Source organism: Drosophila sechellia, chromosome 3R (genome assembly GCF_004382195.2).
Source record: "Drosophila sechellia strain sech25 chromosome 3R, ASM438219v1, whole genome shotgun sequence".
NCBI classification, from domain to species: domain Eukaryota; kingdom Metazoa; phylum Arthropoda; class Insecta; order Diptera; family Drosophilidae; genus Drosophila; species Drosophila sechellia.
In genome coordinates, this window is record NC_045952.1 from 21,260,467 (window position 1) to 21,285,333 (window position 24,867).

The 24,867-nt window shown below is 48.1% G+C and overlaps 7 protein-coding genes across 11 annotated transcripts; 3 read left to right on the forward strand and 4 right to left on the reverse strand.

The window, feature by feature from the left end:
- The first annotated feature begins 28 nt into the window (after positions 1 to 28).
- LOC6607476 (chorion peroxidase) lies at positions 29 to 3,419 on the forward strand. Its single transcript, XM_002032209.2, has 4 exons — positions 29 to 364; positions 679 to 2,538; positions 2,596 to 2,765; positions 2,826 to 3,419. The coding sequence occupies exons 1-4, from the start codon at positions 201 to 203 to the stop codon at positions 3,113 to 3,115; spliced, it is 2,484 nt and encodes an 827-aa protein (XP_002032245.1). The 5' UTR covers positions 29 to 200; the 3' UTR covers positions 3,116 to 3,419.
- LOC6607477 (probable cytochrome P450 6d4) lies at positions 3,419 to 4,317 on the forward strand (the record flags this gene model as incomplete). Its single annotated transcript, XM_032720943.1, has 1 exon — positions 3,419 to 4,317. A coding segment is annotated over one exon (303 nt), but the record flags the coding sequence as incomplete, so codon positions are not given.
- LOC6607478 (cardioactive peptide) lies at positions 4,222 to 5,646 on the reverse strand. The gene is made up of 3 exons (XM_002032211.2): positions 5,040 to 5,646; positions 4,754 to 4,817; positions 4,222 to 4,700 (listed from the first exon to the last, which is right to left on the reverse strand). The coding sequence occupies exons 1-3, from the start codon at positions 5,148 to 5,150 to the stop codon at positions 4,408 to 4,410; spliced, it is 468 nt and encodes a 155-aa protein (XP_002032247.1). The 5' UTR covers positions 5,151 to 5,646; the 3' UTR covers positions 4,222 to 4,407.
- A 69-nt stretch (positions 5,647 to 5,715) lies between these two features.
- On the forward strand, positions 5,716 to 8,005 carry LOC6607479. Its single transcript, XM_032720942.1, has 6 exons — positions 5,716 to 5,956; positions 6,585 to 6,705; positions 6,915 to 7,253; positions 7,313 to 7,513; positions 7,572 to 7,685; positions 7,756 to 8,005. The coding sequence occupies exons 2-6, from the start codon at positions 6,592 to 6,594 to the stop codon at positions 7,873 to 7,875; spliced, it is 888 nt and encodes a 295-aa protein (XP_032576833.1). The 5' UTR covers positions 5,716 to 5,956; positions 6,585 to 6,591; the 3' UTR covers positions 7,876 to 8,005.
- LOC6607480 lies at positions 7,914 to 10,851 on the reverse strand. The gene is made up of 10 exons (XM_032720941.1): positions 10,708 to 10,851; positions 10,453 to 10,653; positions 10,132 to 10,398; positions 9,726 to 10,071; positions 9,478 to 9,663; positions 9,250 to 9,419; positions 9,041 to 9,188; positions 8,743 to 8,984; positions 8,216 to 8,690; positions 7,914 to 8,151 (listed from the first exon to the last, which is right to left on the reverse strand). Exons 1-10 carry the CDS (start codon positions 10,849 to 10,851, stop codon positions 8,015 to 8,017), a joined length of 2,316 nt encoding a protein of 771 aa, XP_032576832.1. The 3' UTR covers positions 7,914 to 8,014.
- A 553-nt stretch (positions 10,852 to 11,404) lies between these two features.
- LOC6607482 (GPI ethanolamine phosphate transferase 1) lies at positions 11,405 to 14,398 on the reverse strand. Its single transcript, XM_002032215.2, has 2 exons — positions 13,579 to 14,398; positions 11,405 to 13,521 (listed from the first exon to the last, which is right to left on the reverse strand). The coding sequence occupies exons 1-2, from the start codon at positions 14,348 to 14,350 to the stop codon at positions 11,534 to 11,536; spliced, it is 2,760 nt and encodes a 919-aa protein (XP_002032251.1). The 5' UTR covers positions 14,351 to 14,398; the 3' UTR covers positions 11,405 to 11,533.
- Positions 14,399 to 14,511: 113 nt separating this feature from the next.
- Positions 14,512 to 24,734, reverse strand: LOC6607483 (protein winged eye). Of its 5 annotated transcripts, none has more exons than XM_032723633.1 (11): positions 23,668 to 24,734; positions 23,460 to 23,606; positions 20,864 to 20,998; positions 20,601 to 20,717; positions 18,204 to 20,301; positions 17,574 to 18,144; positions 17,252 to 17,510; positions 16,463 to 17,061; positions 15,954 to 16,133; positions 15,714 to 15,875; positions 14,512 to 15,642 (listed from the first exon to the last, which is right to left on the reverse strand). In XM_032723633.1, the coding sequence occupies exons 1-11, from the start codon at positions 24,107 to 24,109 to the stop codon at positions 15,370 to 15,372; spliced, it is 4,983 nt and encodes a 1,660-aa protein (XP_032579524.1). In that variant the 5' UTR covers positions 24,110 to 24,734; the 3' UTR covers positions 14,512 to 15,369. The 5 variants fall into 5 exon arrangements, with proteins under 5 accessions (XP_032579524.1, XP_032579521.1, XP_032579523.1 ...); XM_032723630.1 differs by having other exon boundaries at positions 18,204 to 20,334; XM_032723632.1 differs by having other exon boundaries at positions 16,463 to 17,034; positions 18,204 to 20,337.
- Positions 24,735 to 24,867: the final 133 nt, after the last annotated feature.

The following is a 24,867-nucleotide window of genomic DNA, read 5'->3' on the forward strand; positions in this document are numbered from 1 at the left end:
TCGCTCAAACGCAGGCATTATAAAATATTATAAACTAAGTTGCTTTGTCACAGCCGGTCTCTGCCGGCGAAAGTATCTGAAGTGTGGCGAACGGAGAGTCGGAAGCCCACCAAGTGTGTTCGGGGCAACTCTAGAGTCGGCCTGGCTGGCAGCTGTGCTGTTTGCATTTGTCGCCGGTGCGCATCAGTTTAACTTTGATCATGACGGACGAAACAACGCCGCTTACCGATGCCGTTCCCAGTGGCTCCGGATACGTTGTCCTGCCGCCGTATCAGGGACCGGAGCGTGTCTTCCCGGGTGTTTCTCCGCGCGCGCGACGCAATAAGATGCGACAGTTCCAGTGCTGCATGGGCATCACCCTTATGTGAGTGTTACACGAAGAGTTGGAAGTGCGGCAAAAGAACACCTTTGAAAATTCCCTATCCTTAGAAACTATTGCTATAGGCACTAAATTGTAATATTGATTTTGATTAGCCTTTTTGGGATTTTGTCCCAGCCTTAAATAACTATGCTCACCTGCATACTTTTGCCCCCTTTAAAGAAACTTAAACAGTGAAAAGCAAATTTGCCATCCCCCTCCATTGGGATATTTAATACACAATTAACCCATTGTGAACGTTTAGTCGCGCTTAACCGCAGCAAGCAAACCACAAAGTAATTTCACTTTCCCAACCGCAGAGCGATAGTATTTACCGCCCTGTGCCTGGCCCTGGTGTTCAGCGATTCCCTGGGCAGAGCGGATGGGGGTCCCAGCTTTTTTTTCGTCGTCAATGGATCGGATAGCGAATTGGCCCCAAATAGGCCACTGCCAGACGAACCGGCGGCGGAGTGGGCGCTGCAGCAGGCGGCACTGGGTCATCATGATGGTGCACAGGCGGTCAGTGCTGGGATTAAGGCACTGGGAGATCGGGAAATACTGGAGGAGGGTCTGCAGCCGAACGAGGTGAATACGCCGTCCTTCCGACACTATCGTTCCCTGAGCACGAATCCAGAGGCAAGGAAGCTGGCACGTCGCGGCTATGTGGAGAACCAGGCCACCATAGACATAGCCAAGAGGTTTAACTACACCAAGCAGCCGGGACGCAGCAACATTGGTTGGGGACCCAAGATACTTCTGCCTGATCCTACGGTACTCCGTTTGGAATGCGATTTCAATGCCCGCTACAGAAGATCCACCGGGGTGTGTAACAATAAACAACATCCCAGGACCTACGGAGCATCGATGGTTCCATACCGTCGCATGGTGTCGCCGGACTATGCGGATGGTATTTCTGCTCCGCGAGTTAGTCATCATGGACGGCTACCGCCGGCTCGTCAGGTCTCTCTGAAAATCCATCGTTCCAGCTACGAGACGGACTCGAATTTTACGGTGATGCTGGCCGTTTTTGGTCAGTTCATGGACCATGACATCACAGCCACATCGCTAACCACTTCTCAGGAGGGTGAGTCCATCGATTGTTGTGTGGCTGCCACCCGCGAGCAGCATCCGGAATGCTATCCGGTTGATATTCTGCCCGATGATCCCTACTACAAGCAGTACAACATCAGTTGCATGAATTTCGTGAGATCTGCTCCAGCGCCAACGGGTAGATTTGGTCCACGGATGCAGCTGAACCAGGCCACGGCATTTATCGATGCCTCCGTCGTGTACGGCAATCTGGAGCAGCGGCAGAATCAGCTGCGCAGCTTTATCAATGGATCTCTTCGGATGTTTGTTACGGATGATGGTCGCCAGCTATTGCCCATTTCCTCGAATCCGGCAGATGGCTGCAATCGTGTCCAGATGACCCGACTGGGTAAATACTGCTTCGAGTCCGGCGATGATCGGGCCAATGAGAACCTGCTGCTCACATCCATGCATCTGCTGTGGGCCAGACATCACAACTATTTGGCTCGGCAACTGCAGAAGCAGAATCCACATTGGGAAGACGAGCGGCTCTACCAGGAGGCCCGGAAGATTCTCGGTGCTCAGATGGCACACGTCACATACAATGAGTTTTTGCCAGTGCTGCTGGGAAAGAATATCAGCGAGGCCAAGGGCTTGCTGCCTGCCAAAGACAATCTAAATGCTCCGGATACATATGATCCGGAGGTGGATCCAAGTATTGCCAATTGTTTTGCAGCAGCCGCATTCCGATTTGCACACACCCTTCTACCGGGTTTGTTCAATATCTCGAGGGATAACAGCAGTTCCGAGGCCATGGAACTGCACAAGATGCTCTTCAATCCATTCTCGCTCTGGGCGGAGCATGGAATTGATCACGCCCTGATGACAGCGGCCAATACGCCGGTGATGCAAGTGGATCGCTTCTTTTCACTGGAGGTCACGCAGAAGCTTTTCGAAGGCACCGCAGAGGATAGGGTGCCGCTTTGTGGACTCGATTTGGTCTCCTTGAACATTCAGAGGGGTCGCGATCATGGCATACCCTCGTATCCAGTCTTCCGTCGCCATTGCCGCCTGCCGCCGGTGGACACTTGGGAGGAGATGTCTCAGGCCATTGACAACGCTACTCTGGATTCCATCCGGCAGATTTATGAGTAAGTAAGGTTCTCATTTATAGTATTGCCTTAAGGGTAAACACTTTTGCTTTTTAGATCTCCGCAAGATGTGGACGTTTATACGGGAGCACTTAGTGAGCCGCCACTGGATGGAGCTATCTTTGGTCCGCTGCTCAGTTGCATGGTCTCCGACCAGTTCCTACGCCTGAAACTAGGTGACTCCCATTGGTACGAACGGAAAATGGGCCCACAGAAGTTCACCAAAGGTGAGTGTCCTTGGAATTCCTATTTCCTCATTAAGAACCATGTTCATCCTGATTTTGAAGCTCAATTGGCGGAGATCTACAAGACCAGTCTGGCCGCCATAATTTGTCGCAACTCAGATGGAATAACCCGAGTGAGGGAGCACGTTATGCAGAGACTGCGCGACGGAGGTAATCCCCATGTGGATTGCCAGGACCTGGAGGGCTTCCATTTCAATTTCGAACCCTGGTCCGAGAAGCAGCAGCCCCAAGAACTCCACACTGCCGGCATAAGCTGGGGATCCACTTCGGTGCGAGTAATGTCCAAGGCAAATCATCAAGCCCGCAATGTAACCCTACATAAAGGAATATAGTAAGAAATAAGATTAACTTTCAATTAAGAAGAATTTAATATTAAATATTATATAAAACATATACTCCTAAACCGGTTGCTTCTATTTTAAAATAGAGTTGCTAGTTAACTAAACAGCAACTCATCATAGATGAACAGTAAATCAACGAATTCTAAGATCTATATACTTAAATTATTGTACAAATCAACTTTTAAGCTATTTTGTATATAATAATTGTTAGCTTATAACATGAGAGCTTTGTTTTGCATTTCACCATGAATATAAAGCTATCATCAAGACTATCAATGTAGCTTTGTTCATTAAGGCATTCACCATGATGCGGAGTACTTCCCGGATCCTGAGACTTATGATCCCGAACGCTTCTCGGAGGAGAGTCGCAATTATAATCCCACTGCATTCATGCCGTTTGGCGAGGGTCCCAGGATTTGCATTGCCCAGAGGATGGGTCGCATTAACTCCAAACTGGCCATCATCAAGATCCTGCAGAACTTCAATGTTGAGGTGATGAGCAGGAGCGAAATAGAGTTCGAGAACAGTGGCATTGCCCTGATGCCCAAACATGGAGTGCGAGTGCGTTTGTCCAAAAAGGTTCCCAAATTACCATAAAAGCATAGCGATGATGAAATTCAAGAGTTAAGTGGCCAGCAATCCATTCCGTTTATTTGGAATGATAAGAGATTGCCATCAGATAAAAAACAAGGAGTGTACAATAAATTCATTAATTATTATTTGATTTCGGAAATAACTTTTATGAATTAACATAGTTTCTTGTGATAACCAATGACGTTACTTTTAACTTGTTCTTTACTTTTAAGACTTATGTAAATTATAAAGCTGAAATGAATATGTATGTGTTTTTTGTTAAATAACTATTTGCAAAAGTTTCGTAGGTGCAATCCAATTATTTGCTGTTGAAATACCTTTTATGATTGTCCTTATCGTTATCTTAAGTATGCATTGATACGAGAACCCACTGCGATTACCAATTACTAATGCCCCAAGGAGATAGCATAGGTTAACATATTCTATATTCATTGCGGTAAAAATAATGAGCTCTCTAAACGTTTATGTATAATCTGGTGTTTTACCAATAAAACAAAGGAAAGTGAGGTCAACAATTTTTATTGAATGCAATGCCAGTGCTGTAGAATTCTTCACAATTCAAGGAATCATGGATAAATATAGTATGTACAATAACAAAACCAGTGTGGTAACCGTCCAGTCAATTTGCTTTCCAGAAATCCGACTATTCCGATAATTCCGATTTATCCGATTATTTCGATAGTTCCGAATTATTTGCTCTCGCGCTCCTCCAACTGCTGCATCTCCTTTTCATTTTGCAACATTTTCTGTTTGTTCTTTTGTCGAAAGATTTCCTTGCTTGCCTCTTTGATGGCCTCGAAGATTTTGGCCTGCGACATGATTTGCTTTTGGACATTTTCCACAGCGGGCTCGGCATTGATATCGATCAAATCACTTAGACCTTCAGATAAGTACTCATTGTTATAGGGTTTCTCATCGACTTCGTTGCGTTTGAATAGCGAGAATGGTGGATACGAGGGATACGTACGCTTTCGTCCACATCCTGTAAATCGTCCGGATTGTAATGGATAATATTATGTATTTTGCAAAAATTACCTGTAAATGCATTGCAAAATGGTCGCTTCTCGTACTTCCATTGTATAACGCCACTTAGCTTGTGCTGCAAATAAGCCGATTAATCATATTTATATCAAGATTAATAAGCTAACAACTATTAAATTAGGTATGTACTGCAAATGAACTTTAAACAATGCGTCACGTTATCAATTTAGATTATAACTCCGCAGACTTTTAACTTATGCACACAAATACCCTAATTTCACAATGTATTTCCGCTTTCTGTTGGTTCTTAATGAAATAGTTAATCCCATTGATAACTCACATTCGCCATATTGGGGCCCTCGTTGTTCTCCCTTTCCAGCGAAGCCTGCGAGCAGATGGCACAGGCCAGGAGTGCGAGCAGCCTCAGGGAAATCCTCATGGACGTTCTCATTGCAGGAGTGTGTTTTTAATAAGGATCCACTTAGCAACCGACGCGCTTAACACTCGAAAGCCAAATGAAAGTGGCCGCAGCTTGGGCCTTGGTCAACATCTCGGCTACGCAATGTGAGACTTGTTGCTTTCAGAAGGCGACAGGACCTCCAGCTGGGCCTGGAATGTATTTTGGTTGCCACTTAATGGCTTTTTGTGTTTTTCCCGACCTTTCCCAGCCGGGTCGCCCCCGCACATTAACATTGCATTGACGTGTGAAGGATGGTCCTTGCCCTTGCCGAGTGTAATAAAAACCACTGCAAATTCAATTTGAAGCGCAACTGGGCAGGCTTAAAGTGTGCGAAAATCCCACGCATTTCGCACTAATTTCTTCCAGTGCAGCTGCATTGGCCACAATTCGCTCGCGAGCGAACTGAGGCGTTTGTATCTATTTATAAAGACCCGATCCGATCGGATATATCCGAAAGAACACACTCACAGATCGCTCCTACGCGCTTGAGTGCGCATTTTCCGAAACTTTTCCTCACACTTCCACGGAACTTTTCCGAACAAACAGAGGCAATTTCGAGGCGACTCTCTGCCAAAACGGTTCGCGTGCTACTCGATCTCCGGAATTCAATGAAAAGTTCTACAAAAGTTGCATGATCTGGAAAATAAATAACCATATATTCATCTTCGGGATTTTGAATAAACAACTGATACCATTTGTGCCCTAGTTGAGTTTTGAATTGTGTTTTCTTCGCGACTTTCCCACGATTTGGTGTCGAAAGTGTAGGAATTTCTGTGTCACTTCTACTAAAATAGCATGTGAGTAATTTGGAAATCTATAAATTATGCATATTAATTGGGAATATCTCAACTTTTTATTTGATTATAAAGACCAATTTCTGTCGGTTGAGGCCGGAAAAAATCGTTTATATCACATTGCATGCAATTTCGTGTTGCCAGTTGAGAATCTTCTGTACCTTGTTTTTGTCTACGTAAAGTAAAAAACTAAAAATACCGCGGCTATTTTGAGTTTTCCTCAGTTTTACTGTCACACTTCGGATTGACAACTTTTCCCCTACCAAATTGTGTCGCCGGCAACCGCTTTTCCTTTTCCCATTTCATTTCCCAGCGCTTCTCTGCTGTTAATTAAGCTAAATGCTTTTCCGCCTCTTTGTTTATATGAAACATCAAATTTTTCACATATTTCCTCTGCCGAAATTGTAAACATTTCAGCACGCCTGATCGGCAATTTGTGCTGAAAATTACAACATTATCGCAAGCGGATCGTAAAAAATAATACCATATCGCATAAAAAGTGAAAATCCTTGCAATTTGATGGCTCTTGCGCAGCGAAAGTTTGTTGTGGTCCCATGCGAATGCATATTCATTTATTTTTGAGTATACAATTTATTTTATTATTATAATTTCCTCATCCGGCTATTAATAGACCAGCGATGTCAGAGCCCGCAGCCCAACAACAGCAGTCCCAGAACGGCAAGGAGCGCTCCAAGTCCACGGAGGAGAAGGAAGTACCACGCGAACCGGCGCTGGTCCTCAAAGACATCGATGTAAGTCCAAGGAGTAGGAAGCTGTATATACTACTAAATTCTCCAACAAAAATGTTTTCTTGTATACAATATTACAAACTATCCGATTTGTTTGTAAACAATTAGATGCACTTTTGAAAAGTGCAGTAAATCTGTAACTTATATTATCTAATGGCGAATCATCCCTAAATGCATCATACATCTTATCCTTTCCACTTGCCTCGCCACAGATAAAGACTGAGCTAGAGAGCCTAGTGAAACTGCTGGATGGCAAGATCTACAAGGAGGAGGAGGTGGCCATGGAGGAGCTCCATCAGTATCTGATCGAGGACGATGGCTCCTGGGCGCTGGGCGACAACTTTCTGATCTTCGTGCAGCGCGTCCTGCGCGACAATCAGGCCTTCTCGCCGGACACACGGATACACCTGATCCGCACGCTGGCCTATGCGGCGCTCAAAGACGATGTGATCATCATTCTGCACCAGGATCGAAGGGATCACACACTGATGAACTACGCCCAGGACATTGACAAGCAGACGCCCGAGGAGCAGCAGGCCTGGGCCATGTTTGTAGGTTCCTCAATGGCATAATGGATGTATTAGTTTGATATATGCTTAATATGTTTCAGATGTGCAATCTTTTTGAGAACCTGGGTCCCTCCGAATGGCTGTTGTATATTTCAGAGTGGGAGTACAATGGTCAGACCATCTCCAACATACGAGTGACCACCAAGGTGGCCGTCCACTGCATCCTATCCAATTGCCCGCAGCTGAAAAACATTGGCAGCATGATCCTGTACAACATTGCTATTAAGGAAGTGAAGACTGTGGTATGTGGTATGCTAAGTATTAGAAAATATCGTAAATGCAAGATACATATATCTGCAGGTATTCGACGATATTGCCGTGGAGCTGGCCATGGCCATTCTTCAGTTCTTCCAGAGCAGTCCCAACGAAGACCAGATCTTCCGCACCCTGAAGGCCCTCGTCCGATTCCTCGAGGTATTGACCTATATTCGGGATAGCCCAAATTGACAGCTGTCAAATATTCGAATATTTTGCTATTTTTCAGGTCTCGCAAGACGTGCCGATGATCATTCAAATGATTGGACCGCATCCAAAACAGTTCGCCGGCAAGAGCGAGCGCGTGGATGAGCTGATAAAGATCATTAGTCGCAAGGTGCCCGCCTAAAGGGAGATTTCCACATAAGAGAAAAACCATAACAATAGTTGCCCTTTTTCTAATATATATATATAATATATTCTAGACCCTCACTTTTGTAAAGCATTTTAGCGGCTCAATAAACATTTGTACCCCCTGACGAGGTCATCTACATGCCAATATCGCCGCAGCAGAGTTTCAGGAACGGAAATCCATTGCCTCCACTGGCTCTCAGTTGCAGCCAGTGCTTCTGATTGGAGACGAACATCTCCGAGGGCAGCTGAGTGTCCTGGGCAGAGGCATCCTCTACAAGAAGACCAGAAAAAGACTTACCAACAAGGATCCACATAGATATTCAACCACAACTTACGCGCCTTCTTGTCGTATTTGGGCGACTGGGTGATGGAGATCACATCCTCCGGCTTTCGGAGCAGTATCTTGCCTACACCCTTGCACATGCGCAGCACCTCGTGGTTGCTCAGCTTATCCAGCTGCTCCTCATCCAACAAACTGCAGGCCAGGATCCACTCACGCACATCGTCGAAATCGTTGAGCAACCGAACCGCTCCGTTCACACTGAAGCGGATGCGTTTCTGGTAGATAAAGTCCAGCCAGGCCTCACAAATCAGCTTCAGGATCAGCTTGAGTATGACAATATCCTTGGTGGCACGTATGGTGGGCAGATAGATCTCGTCCAGCACATAGCCCACATAGAGGCTCTTCTCATCGTTGTTGTACACCTCGCGTTGCCAGAAACTGGCGGGCGGAAAACAGAGCGTAAAGTTGGCCAGGCTGAGGACTCGGCAAACTGCGGAAAGTATCTGAACACACTCGTCGGTGGTTTTCTGGAGGATTAGGAATTAGTATCGACTCACTACTAGTGTGCGAGTAAGTCACCTTTAGCTTGTCTATGTTGGCGTTGACCTCGGCGATGAGTTTGGTGCGCAGGGCAACGCAAACCAACATCAGTATATCGCTCAGGTCGGCAGTGAGTTTGGGCAGTTGGAAGGTAATGAAGACATTCAGGCACAGCTTGACATCGTGCTCCAGAATCTGAAAGAAGCGGTCCATTTTCCACTCGCAGCAAAGGAGCTTCGCCTGCTCGGTGACCCAGAGGCGCATGGAATGCACCGAATGGTCTGCAAGTGCATCGATATATTGTGAGTCTGTGGTGTAGAACCTATGCCAATCTTACCCAGCCTATGGAGTATGGGTATCTGTTCAGCCACCGGCAGCAGGCTGGAGTTATTGTGCGCCTCCAGATTGGAGAAATATTGATTACTCAGATTGACCAGGTTGGCGAATATACTGATCCACACGGTGCCGGTTGGAGTACTAAATTCCTGAAAGAATGGAATGCTTTGAATGATGGAATATATTAAAGTATGTGCATATATATATCACATTCTTTGGGCAATCGCGATATTGCTCAGCTACCACATCCACCAAACGATTGGTATTGTTGGAAGATATTAGGGTGAGACGGAAGAGTTGATCCCAAATGTTGTTGCAAACGAATCCTGTAAGGATCTCACCAATTCCACGGAGTGTTGAAAAAACGGGTTCTGGAATATCTATAAGAAATATTGGATATTTTTATTGATGAATATATTTATAATATAATTTACTGACCATTAACACTCTGATGATAGAGCCAGCTGCGTATGGAGTCGATATGGGTTAAGCGATAGCAGGATACGGGATTATCAATCCACCAGAGCAATATGTGATCCAAGATAATCCCTACATACGACCAGAGCAGTCGCAAGCCCTTCACAATGTAAGCATTCATATCCACAGGACCTTTTTTGCCATTATCTATCAGGATGCACATAAAATCTGTTTACACCTGATTGAAATTGAAATGCCTCGGAACTCACCGAAAATGGTTGGACTTATTTCCGTGGCCTTGGCTATCAGTTGGGCAATAAACACGCGCTCCTTCTGCAGAAAGCTCTCTGTGTGCTTGCAGCGCAGACTCTGGCGATCCTGATCCTGCAGACTCTCCTCCGCCATCTGCATCTGCATGGACTTGTAATCCTGGGCGGAATCGCAATACGTTTGGTAATCGCCGGCGGCGGATATGTTCAGGGTGCGCAGTATCTCCAGGCTGGAGGAGGTGGACTCCAGATTCTGCTGCTCCCGCCAGGCATCCTGCTCGCCCATGTTGAAGAGTCCAAAAACCAAATCCAGAGCATTCTGTTCCACCCGAGTCTGAGCCACCAACTATACCAAATAAAAGCTCTATAAAAAGGAGTAGGTCATAGGTTATCTAACAACTTGAACCTGCAAAACGTAGCCAAAGTCAATGGATTTGAGCGCCAGGAGCAGAGCAGGATACATATTGCTGCACACATTGGCGGGCATCTCCTCCTTCCTCTTGCCACTCAGCTTGGGCTCCTCATCCAGCTCTTCGTCACCCGGTGGCTTATCCACCTCGACTGGAACCAGTGGCTTCTCCACCTTGCGGCACTTGTTGTACAACTGAGTGATGTGCAAAGCCCAATTCAGCCACATCTCCGATTGCATGGCCTTGCGAAGCAGGAAGCTCAACTAAAGGGGATTCAAGATCATTCCGCATCCAGGATAATGGATTCAAGTACCCACCGTTCGCTTCAGCACAAAGGTGAGCTGGCAAAAGCGTCGGTCATTGAGATCCATTATCAAATGGAACTTCTTCATCAGCAGCTGATTGTAGGGACTTCGCTTGATCTTCTTGGATAGCGATTGGAAGTCAGCATTTTTGGTCTCATCCTTGAGGTTCCAGTACTGCTCCACCACCCGCTCGCACTCCTCCAAAATGGTGTCCTTTGAAGGCAGCTTATGGGCTAACAATTTAAATGAGAACTCCAAGCCACTTACATGTTCACTGAAAATCGCCGAGTTTACATCGATCACAATCCGCTTGGTAATCCGACGCAGCTCCAGGCCCAATTTTCCGATTTCCGCGAACGTGTGCATCGGCTGGGATTTGTTGCGGCAGTACCACTTCGGGGTGGTGCTCATTTTCGGTGGGGCCTGTCCGCCGGAGGCGGAACCACGCCAAGCCCCCTACCCACTACCCTCTGGCTTCCTAAATCCACCTGGTTCTAGACAAATCGCTTTTTAATTATTGTGTCTTCCAGGCACGCATCCGCACACTCGCCAACCCGCTTCTTTCCTATCTCCCAAGCCTTTCGAATGCAAATTTTCCTTCTGTTGGATCGATGGCAAGTCTCGTGACCCCCGCAGCCAGGCAACGCACGCATCTGACAGCGGGTGGAGACCCGGAAAGGGTACGGAATATCCACTGACATTGGGGGGGCTGAGGCAACCAAGAGTCGGGGCAACCATGTGTGCCCATTAAACATCATCGACAGACACGCATTCGTCGGTCTGCTCCCTATGCAAATGGATTATGGGGTCGGGTGGGGAAACCCCAAAACAAATGCCTGTCTAGCGATGTCATAATCAGAAACGGCTCAGTAGTCAGTTTTGACAATAATCCACTAGTCGTATACGTAATATCGTTAGATCCACAGTGAACTTCAAATACATGCTTAAATATCATTTGTACTGGTATAAAAATATTATTTTATTGTGGAGTTATAGGTTTATTGTTAATAGGTTTATGTATTGATATAGGAGCAGAATAATTCAGCTAAGATAAAAATGCAGATTGATATTTTGGCACATAATCCGGGCTGATCTAAGCCTGACTGTCCTGAGCATTATTGGTAACAGCCTGGACTTGTGCTCTGGGTATAGGTTTGTCCTTCTTGGTGTTGGCCAGGAAACCCTTGGCTATCCAGGAGCACACAAGCAGCAGAATGATAAAGACATGGGACACCAGAAGGCGGTCTAACGATTCTCGCACCTTCTCCCTGGAACCTCGATTAATCACAAAGTAGCAGAAGTACAAGCTCATGACGTCGTTCATCAGGAACAGGCAGATGAAGATAGACCGGGCATTCCTTTGGCCAAAGGATACCAGGGCGTATATGCTCGATATGACAATGATTGATGGAATGAATACCTTTAGCAGGATAAAGACCACAAGCATGTGCAGATGGAATTGTGGCAAGAAAAGTCGCGATGTCATGGGTTTGAATGTAAAGTTGAAGAACCAGTGGCCAGTTCCAAAAAAGGATACGTATAAGTAAAGGAGTATTAGTGCCGCATAGCGATACGATTGCCTTACGTGCTCCAGCGGATTCATAGGAATTTCATTTCGAGACACCTCTAATCCTTGGTTCTCCTGCTGCTGGTTTGTAATCGCATCTTTAAGATTTGCGTAACTGAAACTCTCCTCGTAGAGCTCCAGTCCGAGCACAAACTCCGTGACCATGATCTGAACAAAGAGCGAACCGATTGAAGTGGTCAGCATTATGTGCACAGTCAGCATATTGAAGATTATCAGCTCCAAGCGACGTCTTAGATCCTTTGTCCCACTATATGGGATTGATAGAAAGGCGAAGAGGAGGTATGACCAACATGCAGCATACACATAGGTGCAGACTGGCTGACTCGCATCCCACTGATAGATTCCGTAGGCTGTAACCAGTAAAGCGGACATGTTGACGATCCAAGCTCGTGTGGAGTGCTGATGCCCCAGGATCAGAGGACGAATGATGGATAAGATCATGCTGAAGTAGACCACATGGTTGTTTCCAATGTAAACTCCAATGGTATCGTTGATAAAGTGCAGGCTTGCGCTCTGTTTGACCACAAGGATTCCACTCAGCAGGAAGACAAGTACAAGCCAGAAAATTAACTTCAATGTGGGTCTGAAGAAGGCTCTGCGATTGTTGAGGCACACTATCGGCAAGTAGAGGAGCCCAATGTGACTGTTGTGGAAGGCCATCAAGATCAGGAGAACACCGGGCACAAGGATCCCAACCACGTGAAGGACTGGGAACTGGCACATTAACCCCTTATCCAGACAGGGACGTTCAGCCAGGGCCAAGATGAGGATTCCGAAGGGCAGAAGCAGATAGAAGGCCGTCAGGTGGGGCACCCTCTGCAATATTATTAGCTCCAGGAGCACCAATCCTCCCAAGCACATCATCAAAGTGGTCCATGTTAGGTAACCCTTACGCTCCGATTTCGGATGGTTGGACTCGCGTGTAAGTCGCAACAGCAGAAGGTAAAACCACACCAGGTAGGAGGCAGTGGTGGCCACCAGCAGGGGCAGGTGATAGTAACCATGGTAGTACTCCATGCATTCCTGAGCTAACTTGGCGATTTTATGACTCACCTTTAGTGCCTCCTCGTACTGTTCCTTGGCCACAAGATACTTAATTATCTGCGGATAGTTTTCTATCTCTGCCGAGCCCAGACTTTTAAATTTGGGCAGCAACAGATAAAGTATACCGTCCTCATGTCGCTTTATCAGAATCCTGGCCTGCGCCAGCAACTGCATCGCGTTCAGGTGGTGAACCTGCAGCTCGTACTGAACGCTGGTGTTCAGGAATCCGAGTGGCATCAGAGCCATGTTGTTCATTGGGGGTGGTAGGCCAATTAGGGCGGACATAAGGGGCGCCAGCTGAATCTGTTCCAGCTGGTACAATGGCAGTATGGTCCCATTCTCACTGGCAGTGAAGTTCTGGCGGGGATCGGGAGCCCTGCGCTTAACACCAGCACCCCAGAGGATGAAAGGGGTTTCCACCTCGCGGTCTCCGCCGCCACCGCGCAGACCTAAAATATACGGGGGACTCATGGGTAATGGTGAACTGATAAATGAACTCAACTCACTCATCCCATAATCCGCTGTCATCAGGTAAGCGGTGCGACTGTCATTGAAAACGCTTTCGAAGAGTTCATAGGTCTGCCGAATGCCACGTTGGGTGTAGTTAAGCTTTTCCCGGAAATTCAGGCTGTTGGGCATGTGGGCGTGCTCGGCAAGGTCGATGTCGGATAGATACACAAAGAAGACCACCGAGGTAGCATCCCGCAATGGCTGCACATTTTGTTCATTGGTCAGGAAATTGCGCACCTTGTCAAATGTCCACTGATCCAACCTGAGCCTATCCGAAATGTCCGATCTCGCGAAGGTTTCAAAACGCAGTGGAGCTCCGCCGGTGGGCAGGTGAGTGAAGACCTTGGCAACCTCGTCCTGCATCCAACCTATGGCGTTCCTGCTCCTATTGAAGACCGTATCAAACGTGGACGGATTCCAGGCAAAGTTAGTGAGCGTTGCAGCAGGATCTTCGTTGAAACCGCCAAAGATGGCGATGTGTCCCGGTCGAGTTACAGTGGTTGGGCAAGCCCGCGAGATGCCAACTAATGCCTGGTCAACGAACAGCTCCCGGAGGTCAGGAACTGCACTGCAGTGGTCCGCCAAAACGGATTGCGCCCGCAATCCATCGACCACGAACACCACCAAACGATCCGCCGGCGGTTCCAAACCCAATTCGCGCAGTGTGCTCAGCGGTTCGAGATCCGACAAGATGGTCGATTGGAAGTAGATGCTCAGGATGGAACCGAGCAGCAGCAGATGCACCACCAAGGCCTGAACACTCCACATGTTTGCAGTGTGACGAATGTGTAAACTGTTCTCAGTGTACAAATGTATGAATGTAATTATTTGAATTAAATTTCCAGGATTATCTGGAACGTCGCACTAAAATGGGAGTTTTGAATTTCCTAGAAGACCAAATTAAAAATTAAAAAAAGTAAAAGCAGCGATTTCAATATATCCGGCAAGTTTATTAATGTAATTAAAGATAGGTTTGATTTTATACGTTGCTGTTCATCTTGAATAAAACAAACTGTAAATATTCAACACACACATTCTGCTTGATCTCTTATTTATCATCTATACTTATTCTCTCCTCTGTACACATCAACATCTGGTTTTGTTTTGCTATCACATTGAATTGTTACATTTATAGTAGTAGTTGCTGCATGTTGCCTGCTTAAAATCTTTAAAACACGTTCTAAATTTCATCTGAAACATGTAGGTATACACGCCAATTAACAAGTGTATCCCATATCCTGTAGCTATAGCTTCTGATCCAAGAGTTTGCTCTGTTTGTTGGTTGGTTTAATGTTGCTTGTGTTATGTTGGTTGTGTTATGTTGGGTGTGTTATGTTGGGTGTGTTATGTTGGGTGTGTTGTGTCCAAAGGGTCAAAACGGTCCAAGGGATGTAGAAGCACACATTTCGTTTGTAAACATTCGGTGAACTTGAAGTGAATCAACATTGTCGACATCGAAGCGCCCTTTCTGTTTTGTCGTTTTGTTTTTACAAAATTAAACTTAAAATTGCTTGCGCGTCTCGTAACTACACATTAATTTAGTAGTTGTTGCTTAGTTCCTTGTTCTCTCTCTTGTTTTTACTCTCGCCAGTGTTCTTTTTGTTTGCTGTTTTGAGTTCACGAAATACGTAATGCATTTTAAAATATATAGAAATAATATTTGTATACATATAGGTATATATCTGCTCCATCTGTTCACGTATAGTAAAATATATGTATAATGTATATATATTGTATATATATAGATCTGTATGCACTATGCCTAACCACGCCTATCCACTTTTCGCTTAATCCTCGGTAGTAGTTTCTGTAGTAGTAGTAGTATTTGTATCCTGCAGCTCTTCGAGAGTTGGAATATCGTCTTGTAGTTTTAGCACTTGTAACCTTGGGTTATAGTGCCCGGCTAAATAATATGTATCATTGTTATCGTATATGGATTGATATTGCTTCGAATCGGCACCGAACTTCTCGAAGTAACTGCCAAACTGCAGCACCTCACACCGATGCGAAATGGTCTGCACATCGTTCTCATCCTCGTGCGGCGATTCAAAAAGAGCACCCTAGTGAAAGTAAAAAGGTTAATAATCTTCATAACTTTGCCCTCGGTAGGGAATTCAATGCTATGCCTTACCGGAAATTTCAATTTTGGACAGCCGGTCGTCTCCTCCGGATGATAGAACCACGCCACACGCACCACCTTGTTGCCCGTGGTCGTTTCCCACATGGACTCAATGCGTCCGATATAGGGTCGATCTGGTCTGCCCGTCGATAGAAATACTGCACTGTCCCCGACCTGCAATGCAGCATCAAATAGGGAAAATCAAAATTAAATACGATAATTGCACTGAAATATGAGCATGTGCACACTTACCGTGATAGTCTCCTTTCCCCTTTTGATTGTTTTGTAAAATTGCTTTCTGGCGCGTCCCTTGACGCCCGCCTTGCGATAGGCGGTACCATACCAACCCCATAGCTGCCGTTCCGGCAGGAAGGCCGCAATCTTGCTGCTTCCCTTGGAGTTGTTATGCTCGACCAGATCGTCGCCCTTGGCCTGCGAGAGAAAATGGGATTATTTCAACCCTTTCATTAGGGGACGGACAACCCTTTAAGTTAACAGCTACTGCCATTGTATTCTAATCAAATAATTCGAATTGTGTAATACAAATATTATTTTTACCATTTCCAAAACTCAAATACTGAATAGGGAATCACCAAAAAAGGTTATTGCCAATTAGCATTTACTGATTACAAAGTCGGGTCTTTTGCTACCAGATTTTGTAAATATTTACGTTTCCATTTAAGTGAATAAAATTGGCATAAATAGTAAACAGAAAAGGGTTTCTCAAAAACAAAAGGGGAAAAGTTATCGCTGCCGCTTACCTCATCGGATATCTCTGACATGAGATTGGATACGGACTCCTCCTCTTCCATCTCCAGCTGCTCTGTCTTCACTTTGACCTCCACCTTAACGCGGCTCGCTGTTGGCGCTGCTGCTGATGACATCTCTGTGGAAGGAGCCTCTGTCGCATCCTGCCCAGCCGCAGAGTAGTCCTGTTGGACTACCTGTTGCTCCTGCTCTTCGCTGCCATTCTTGCGGTGATGCTTCTTGTGCTTCTTGCGCTTCTTGTGCTTATGGTGCTTACGAGCGGCGTCTTCGGCACTGACACCTTCGCCCGAGGCAGCGGCATCAGCTCCACCATTGACTGCCGTGGCCGGACTAATGCCATTTTGAGCTTTGGACATCTTCTTGAGGCTCTTCTTCAGACGCTTCTTCTCACTGCGCTGCGTGAACAACTCCATAGTTGCCGCCAGCGATGTGGTGTTATCGCTACTCATCCCCAGGCTATGATGGCTGTGCGAATCCTCGCAGCCGGGCACGCTCAAGTGGTCCTGAGTGACTCCGCCAGGTCCACTTTCACCCCCGCGCAGAGCGCTTCGCTTCTGCTTGCCTACTGAGTAGAGGGGATTATCGTTGTACTCTGTTCCAATGGGTTAAATGGGATTGTCGGGCAGAAGGAACGAAAATAACAAAGTAGTAAATAAGGAGACACGTACACAAGAAAATAATGTTTGGATAGAGGGTTGGGGAGTAAGCCTGTCGTGTCCACGGGCACAGATGGTGCCGGGCTTACAGCTTAACACCCAAGAAAGTGCGAAATTAACACTCACCTGCTATGGGATAATCGCTGAGGAGCATACGGATGTTCTGCAAGCGGATCCTGCCGCTGTCGCCATCGTCGAACTCTACGCTGACGAAGTCCGGCGCTGTTGTAGCCCCATTCGTAGCGCTGCTGGCCGCTCCATCGATGACCTGCTCGGAGTCGATGGCACGTCCAGGATAAAGGCATCGGTACTGCTGACTCCAGTAGGCGCACAGGCGCGTGCCTACTGGGACACTCTCCACGCTCTTTGGAGCTACCTCCAGGATCTTTAAAGAGTATAATCATGAATATGCTTGTATCAGATGCTTAGGAATCAAGTATTCACTTACCGTATCCTTGAGTATATCCTCGCGCGACATTACATGCGACTTGTTGCCACGCTCGCCGTCCAATGTGATGGAGTACACATCTGGCGGACGCAATGGCTTCATTACACCCGCATAGAAAAGACCACCCATGTCCGTGAGGACACGCGTCTCATCGCGATACAGGTGCTCGCTGGTCAGCTGAAGCTCGCGGTCAATGGCGCTAACCCGCCGCTTTGCCTCCGTGGCCGCTGTCTGCTCTCCAGCGGCGCCGACGGTGCTCGCCTTCATCTTTCGCTGCTTCCGCACAGCAGAAACCACCTGCTTGGTGGACGGTGAGCCGGAGGTGGAAGTCGCAGAGGTAGTTGGTGCAATGGCAACGGCCGCGTCCAATGCGCTGGGTTCCAGGCGGACGAACGACGAGGTACTCGGTGAGCTGCTACTGGGCAAGGGATTGGGCTCCGGTTGGGATTGCTGTAGGGACGGCGGTGGGGGGAAGGAGTGCGTCTTGTCCGGGAATCGCAAAAAACTCGACGCCTGAAGGTTACTGCTCGAAAACTTTGGGAACTTGTAATCGCGCAGCGGGGATGAAGTCCTGAAAAATACAAAGAGTATTAGGTTAAGGGTAACATGACTTTGGAGTAGACCACTTACCCCAGGACACTGGACAGCGTCATCTGTGGCTGTTGCAGAGCTGAAGGTGGCTGCACCGCCTGTTGCAATGCCTGCTGTTGTTGGAGTTGGAGCTGCTGCTTGGAGCACTTCTTCTTCTTTTTGTGCTTGGAAATCTCATCCAGCTTTCGTTTCTTCTTGCGATACTGCCGCGTTATGTCCGCCAGTCGCATACGCATGCTATTGTCCATGATGCTAAACACCTCCTGGCCAAAGCGCTGCGCGTAGCTGGGATCCAGGGCGTGGAGGGCACTGCGCAGCTCCGACTGCAGCTGATCGTCCTGCAGGTCCAGATCCTCCTCCGCGGGAGCCGAGAATTGCTGGCGGCTGCTGCTGTGGCGGCGCTTCTTCTTGCTTTTCTTGCTGCAACGCGCCGACTTGCGGCTGTCGCTGCCTGAGGACTTGGAATGTTTGTGCTTTTTGCGCTTCACAGGAGTCAGTTCGGCAACGGCACCAGCCGACGTGGATGGCAGCTCGATGCCCTGCATAGAGGGGAACCCGGGCGAGCTTAATGGCATCTGAAAGGAGGATGTTGAGGAGGGGAAGACGGAACCCTGCGATTGCCCAAAGGCATAACACGACTTGGCCTCGAAAACGGGCGGCGTCGCAGCTGTCGTTCCCGGAGCCAGCGACGTGGGAGTGGGCGTTCGGGACGACGGCGTGGCAAACAGACTGCTGCCCTGCACCACCTCCTCCTGGATGCGTTGCTCAGCCAGTGCACACAGCAGCTTGAGACCTCCAAGTGGTTCGGGTGCTGAAGTGGGCTCCATTTCCAGCATTGGCGGCGTAGGCAGCGTAGGCTCTGAGGGCATTATATTCACAGGCTGCGGCTGTGGCGGTGGCTGCTCTATGTGCTCCACCGGCTCTTGTTTTACCCGCACCAGTGGCTTGCTATTGGTGCTTATGTTCGAGAGCAGCTCCAAGCCGGTCAAGTCCTCGGGCGCCGTTTGATCTGCCTGCGTGGCTTGCGACATCGTTTCTATGGGTTCCGGGGGAGTCTGCTCCGCCGACTCCTCCTGGCTGGCACTGGGTATGTCACTGGGTTCGGTCTGGGTATGGCACTCGGTCGGCTGGGTATGGCTGGCTTCACTGGGTTTCGTTAGTTCCAGCGGCTGGACAAGGGTCGGAGGCGGAAATGTTTCTGCAGCAGGATCCTGCGGCTTTGCTGAGCCAGGGAAGCTCTCGTCTTCACTGCAAACGGGCGTATCCGTCTGTATATTGACATCCTGCATTTGCGGCAAGAGCTGAGTCGATCCCGACACAGGAATCTCTGCCAGGCGAGGAGGTGTTTGCGGCGTCAACGGTGCATGCAGCTTGTAGTTCAGCGCCGCTTCATCACTGACCGCAGGCAGAGGCGTGGCAGCAGGCAGCTCTCCACCGTTGCCATGCATCGATAGGTTGAGCAATGCTGGCGTGGGCGTAGCCATGGCACCCGACTGGAAGAGATGGTGGGGCGTTGCATGGCCTAGGGAAGACGGCTCCATGGTGGCCGAGGTGGGCGGCGTGGGCAGACGCATCAGGTTCAAGGCCTGCTCCTTATCCCGCGCCGCCTCGAGCGGCACAAGGGGTGGCAATGCCAGTGGCATCGGGTACTCCTCCTTCATACCTGTCGGCGGCGGCAAGGAGAGGAGTGACGGAATACCAGGCTGACCAGTGGCCAGGCTGAGGAAACGGGAGCTACTCGCGCTGAGACTACTGCTGGAGCTTAAGCTGCTAGCCGCATTGCCGCTTTGCGTGACCCCCGAACCAGCGGCCAGGCTCAGATTAATGGTGGAATTGGTGGTTGTAGTGCTGGTCTGCTGATTGCTGTGCTGGCACATCGTCGAGCTGCCCGTCGCAGTGGCCGCAGCGGCCAGATACAGCTGCAGGGTGGACGCGTACGACGGCGTTGTGCTCAGCGCCTGGTGGCCGCCCATCGAGGGGAAGATGAAGTTGGGCAAACTGGACAAGTTGGGCGTCGGCTGCAGCGAAGCAGCTGCGGCGGCTGCAGCAGCGGAATGACCACCAGGAGCCGGAGCCTGTGGGATGTAGGCCGAGGGCCAGACGAAGGCCGCCGCAGCCGCTGCCTGCTGGAACGGATCTGTGGGCGTTAAGAGGGGAAAATTTGATATGCCTGCTGTGCATGGTCGTGGTAGCGATTCAGTTAAGTCGGAGTTTCAAGTTCGGGTGTTTTGGAGTTTGAAGTTTTGGAGTTTGGAGTTGTCGGGGGAGTGGCGGTGGGAGAGAAGCGCAGTTTAAAAGCATGAATTAGTTTTGTTTTGGCGAATCGAGTTTCGAAATCAAATTAACCGAGAACACCTAGGTAGGTAGGTGTCCCGGTGTGCTGGCATGCGGAGTGCGAATGGCGGAGATCGTCGCCGATCATCCCGGCTCACTTACCGAGCGCTGTTGGGCCGGCCGGCAGCAGCACCACCTGTCCGCGACTGGCCTCCCGCGAGTACTGCAGGCCCACCGTGGCGGGTGACATGGAAATCACTGATTCAATGGGTAATGCATCTACAAAACGCAACGGAAAAGAGAGAGAACCAAAATAGAGAGGTGGAGACAGAGTGTGACGGTGAGCACTAATTGTTCTTCTTGTTTTTCTTTTTCATTTCTGCCGGGGATCTACTTGTAGCATGCTCTGAACGTGGACAACTCACTTGGATACTGCCAGAAGGTGGAGGGTGCCCGGTTCACACCCGCTGCACTCAGAGCCAGTTCCTCGGCGGTGGCTGTGCCGGTGGTCATCAGGTCGCCGTTGCCCGTAAAGTACAAATTGCCGCAACTGGTGGCACCTGAAAGCAAAAAGCAAAAGGATTCGTTGAATTTTGGCGCTTTTTTCCTTTACCATTGAATCCGAAATGGAATTCTGAGAGATATGCCAACCTCTTCGCTTGGCGTTCGTTTGTTTAATAAAGTTTCGGGCCTGCCGTGTAACTTTAGTTGTAAGCGAAGATGTGTATGTATACGTGAAATATTGCAGTGTCCTTGAACTATGCATTTGGTGACCGCGTGCGCCCGAACCACCCAACCGCCCACCACCACGCCAACCAGGCAACTATCACACATCCCAATCGTTTCGAATAACCCACCCCCGTAGACACTGTGCCCGGATAATTTCTACAAAAATTCGATTAAAACGTACGTGATGCCCTGTAAGTGGATTACATTATGGTTTCTGAATTGGGAAACCCACCACCGCCCTCGAATCGAAATGAATGACAAGTATTCGACAGTGTCCCATCTCCGCAAACGCAATTAGAGCTACATCTTTTGACAAGTGATTTGTTTCGGACCGAGAAACTACCCAGGCAAACGTTTATAAATAGCATGTGACTTGCGGCAAGGAAAGGAAAAAAAAATAATAACCAGCGGCACGTTAGGAAGACTCTGCCATATGGTTGTCTACCGAATCCAATTCGGCGTGTCATGTTGCTAGGTCCTGCGTCCTGGAGGATGATTCGCCCGGTTTGTTACCCAGTTCCCCTTTAGTTTCCCATCCCCGGAGAATCACTCATGCATCCAAGCATCCAGCTCAAGCATCCCTTATAGGTGATGCCTTACTTGTTCCTGGTTCCCCCACACTCGCACAGATTCCAGACTCCTTCTAGCAACAGCCACCGCCGCTACCTTGTCGTGAAGTCTGAAAGAACAACCCACCCGAGCACCATGGGTCCATGAGTAATCTGTCTTTGGATTCCCGCTCTGATGTTCCTCTGCCTGGCGCCCACGCAACTGGAACTTTGGCTTCAGCTCCACTGGAGCGTGCTAACTAAGCCGAAGCCCTCGATACTCTGCTCATTGCCGAACCATGAGTAATGCGCCTACTTTATAAGGGTTTTTTCGGCACTCGAAAGCACTAGAACCCGCTCAAATATGTATTTATTGAAGTCATCCTAAAAATCTAAAAGGAAAAAGTATTTGATTCATGAATATAAACACCCCCCATCGAGCAGAAGCTGTTTTGTCAAAGTTTTTTACTAAAAGAGAACTTCTGGGAAATACCCAAAATAGATATATAAAAACAAAATTTCCGAAACGCAATCAAGCTGTTTTTGCATTGGATTTTAGTAGCAGCGTTGTACTTTTAGTTTAATGGATATGTAAAAATAAAAACGCCCGCTAAAAGTAGCTTGTGATTTCAATTTTATCAGCGTTGATAATAAAAGGTGACTAAATGACGATTCCAGGTGCAACTTTGTAAAGTCAAAGCAATACAACTTATATATTCAACATGGTTAAGTGCAATGTTTCAATTCCCTGCCATCATATCGCTCTAACCATTTATAGACGTTATAAATTTGAGATCTTTAAAGGAATAACATGACATCACTACATCCATGTAGTGATTAAAACCAAGTACAAAGTTTCCTGCATTTGATTAAGGCTATGGCCCATATGGTACTATTTTGTAAATAGATTGATATGAAAAAGAAACCCTTCCAAGATCGTAAAGTGTTCATGTCATGGTTGGCATGGTTGATTATTTCACCATTAGCAGGCTTTAAAAATAATCCGGAAAATGAAATTCGACTGGCTTCGGCGACAGAACACACCCCCAAAACGATATAAACATATCTAAAGAGCAATTTCAAGTCGACAAGAGCCAAGTCGACGCAAAGCCTCCCTTCTCAAATCGCAATGTGTTTCACTTTCGTTTCACTTCCGCTTTAGAAGTTCGTATGATTTACCACCGGGTTTCCTTCTGCCCGCAAGGGCGGATGGATATGGGGAAGAGCCGTTTTGAGTCGAATCCAGTCGATTCGGTGGCTGTCACAACAACGACAGCCGCACAACAGGCGGCCATCATATGATTCCTGCCCTCTAAACTCCAGCGGGTTGTTTACGGCGGAGACGACACCCTTGGCCATTGCTTACTGATGGAATTCCGCACAGCGCTGAACGTTTGTTGGCAATCTTATTAGTGGCATAATTGAACGACGTCCACGTCCTGGCATCATAAGCATCATATAACGTTGTCCCTTGGGACGCGCCGTTCATTAGGGGCGCTCAAATCTGGTGACTCAATTGAATTAGATGCCCAGAAGGTACACGGATGGAAAAATGTATGACAAAGACAGTGATTGGCTCAAATTTACATATCATTTTAAATAGAAAACAGCATCTAGAATAATCTAATGGTATCTTTAAGATAGCAGATAACTTAAAACTGTTTACATCCCCTTCAATATCACAAAGAACTTAATATTTCCTTGAGATGGTGCTACATTTCTCTCTGTGTAGCTTGGCACTCACCGAGGTCAGCGACGCGTATGCCGAAGCAGTTCAAGTCCTTGTTGAGTGGTGGCTGCAGCGGCAGCGTAGCGGGGGTGTTGATAGCCGGCACCAGAGCTTCCTGCGGGCGTTTCCTAGCCACGGCGATGCCAATGGGTACGGAGTTGCCTGATGGAATCGTAATTAAGCGATGAGGAGTGCTCTTGACCAGTGGCTGGGTGTCACCTACCTGAGGACTTATCCAATTCCGATACCTTTGGCGAGGGGGCCTCTATTTTGACGAGAGTGGTCAGTGTGGAGGAGGACATGGTCTTGGAGGAGGCGGTCATCGAGGCGGAGGACAGGCCCTGATGCTGCACCTGGTGGTGGTGTTGGTGATGTTGCTGCTGTTGCTGGTGACAATTGTTCGAGCTAATCTCGGACACCTGGCAGGGTTCCCTCTTGATCTGCACAAAGGTGTACGAAGAGTTGGTCTGCTGATGGTGATGGTGCTGCAGGGGAGTGGCCGTCGCCGCCGAAAAGCCTCCGAATTGGTCCAGCTGCAGCTGGGCGGTATGGGCACCAGGATGCGATACTGCCGCAGTGGTGGGCACCAGAAAAGTAGCCGTTGCTGTGGTGGCGCTCAGAACGTCGGCGGCACTGCTGCTGGCGCCAGGATTAAACGTGGCCATCGGTTAGCGGTGGCTGTGCACATATATGTATGGCTACCGCTCCCTGGGATCTCTCGGCTATATCTATTTCACTATATATCTTGCGGATTCGACCAAAAACTAAACGTCCATTATCTGCACACACAAACACACGGGGACACACACTGCACACGGACACACACTAGCACTGGCCCACACACACACGCACACAGTCTACATTTTTACAGGTTTTCGCTGCCTCTTTCGGATGCAACATTGGCTACTGGGCCTGCGGCAATTCCCCGTAAACAAATGACATAATCCAAAGCGACGCGACGCCACTGGGCACTATCCACAGGTCGAGGGAACCGAAGCACCCACCAGTCCAACTGCGGTTGCCCAAAATAAAACCCTGTGCGATCCGAGATCTTTTCTTTTTTTTTGTGATTTTTTTTTGGTGGGGAGGCGGAGGCGCGACTTTCCTGCTGCGTTATTGCGTTTTTGCGCGGTTCTTCCAAGTGAATATCGAGCACTGGCTGCAGAGCTATTGGCCAACACACGATCTGTTGCTTATTTGTGTTTTTCTTTTGCGAATTGGAAACAAAATCCTCTGGAGAAAAGTCCACGGGACGGACAAAAAAAGAAGCAGCGAACTATGTTAGGTTAACAGAGACATAACAGCGACTATTCGATTTTATTGCTGCATTGTCGATGATTCACCAGCAGGCGTTAGGCAATTTTACCAGGACTGGTTTGGCCATCGGCATTTCTGCTATCGATAAAACTCAGAGAGCGCCATT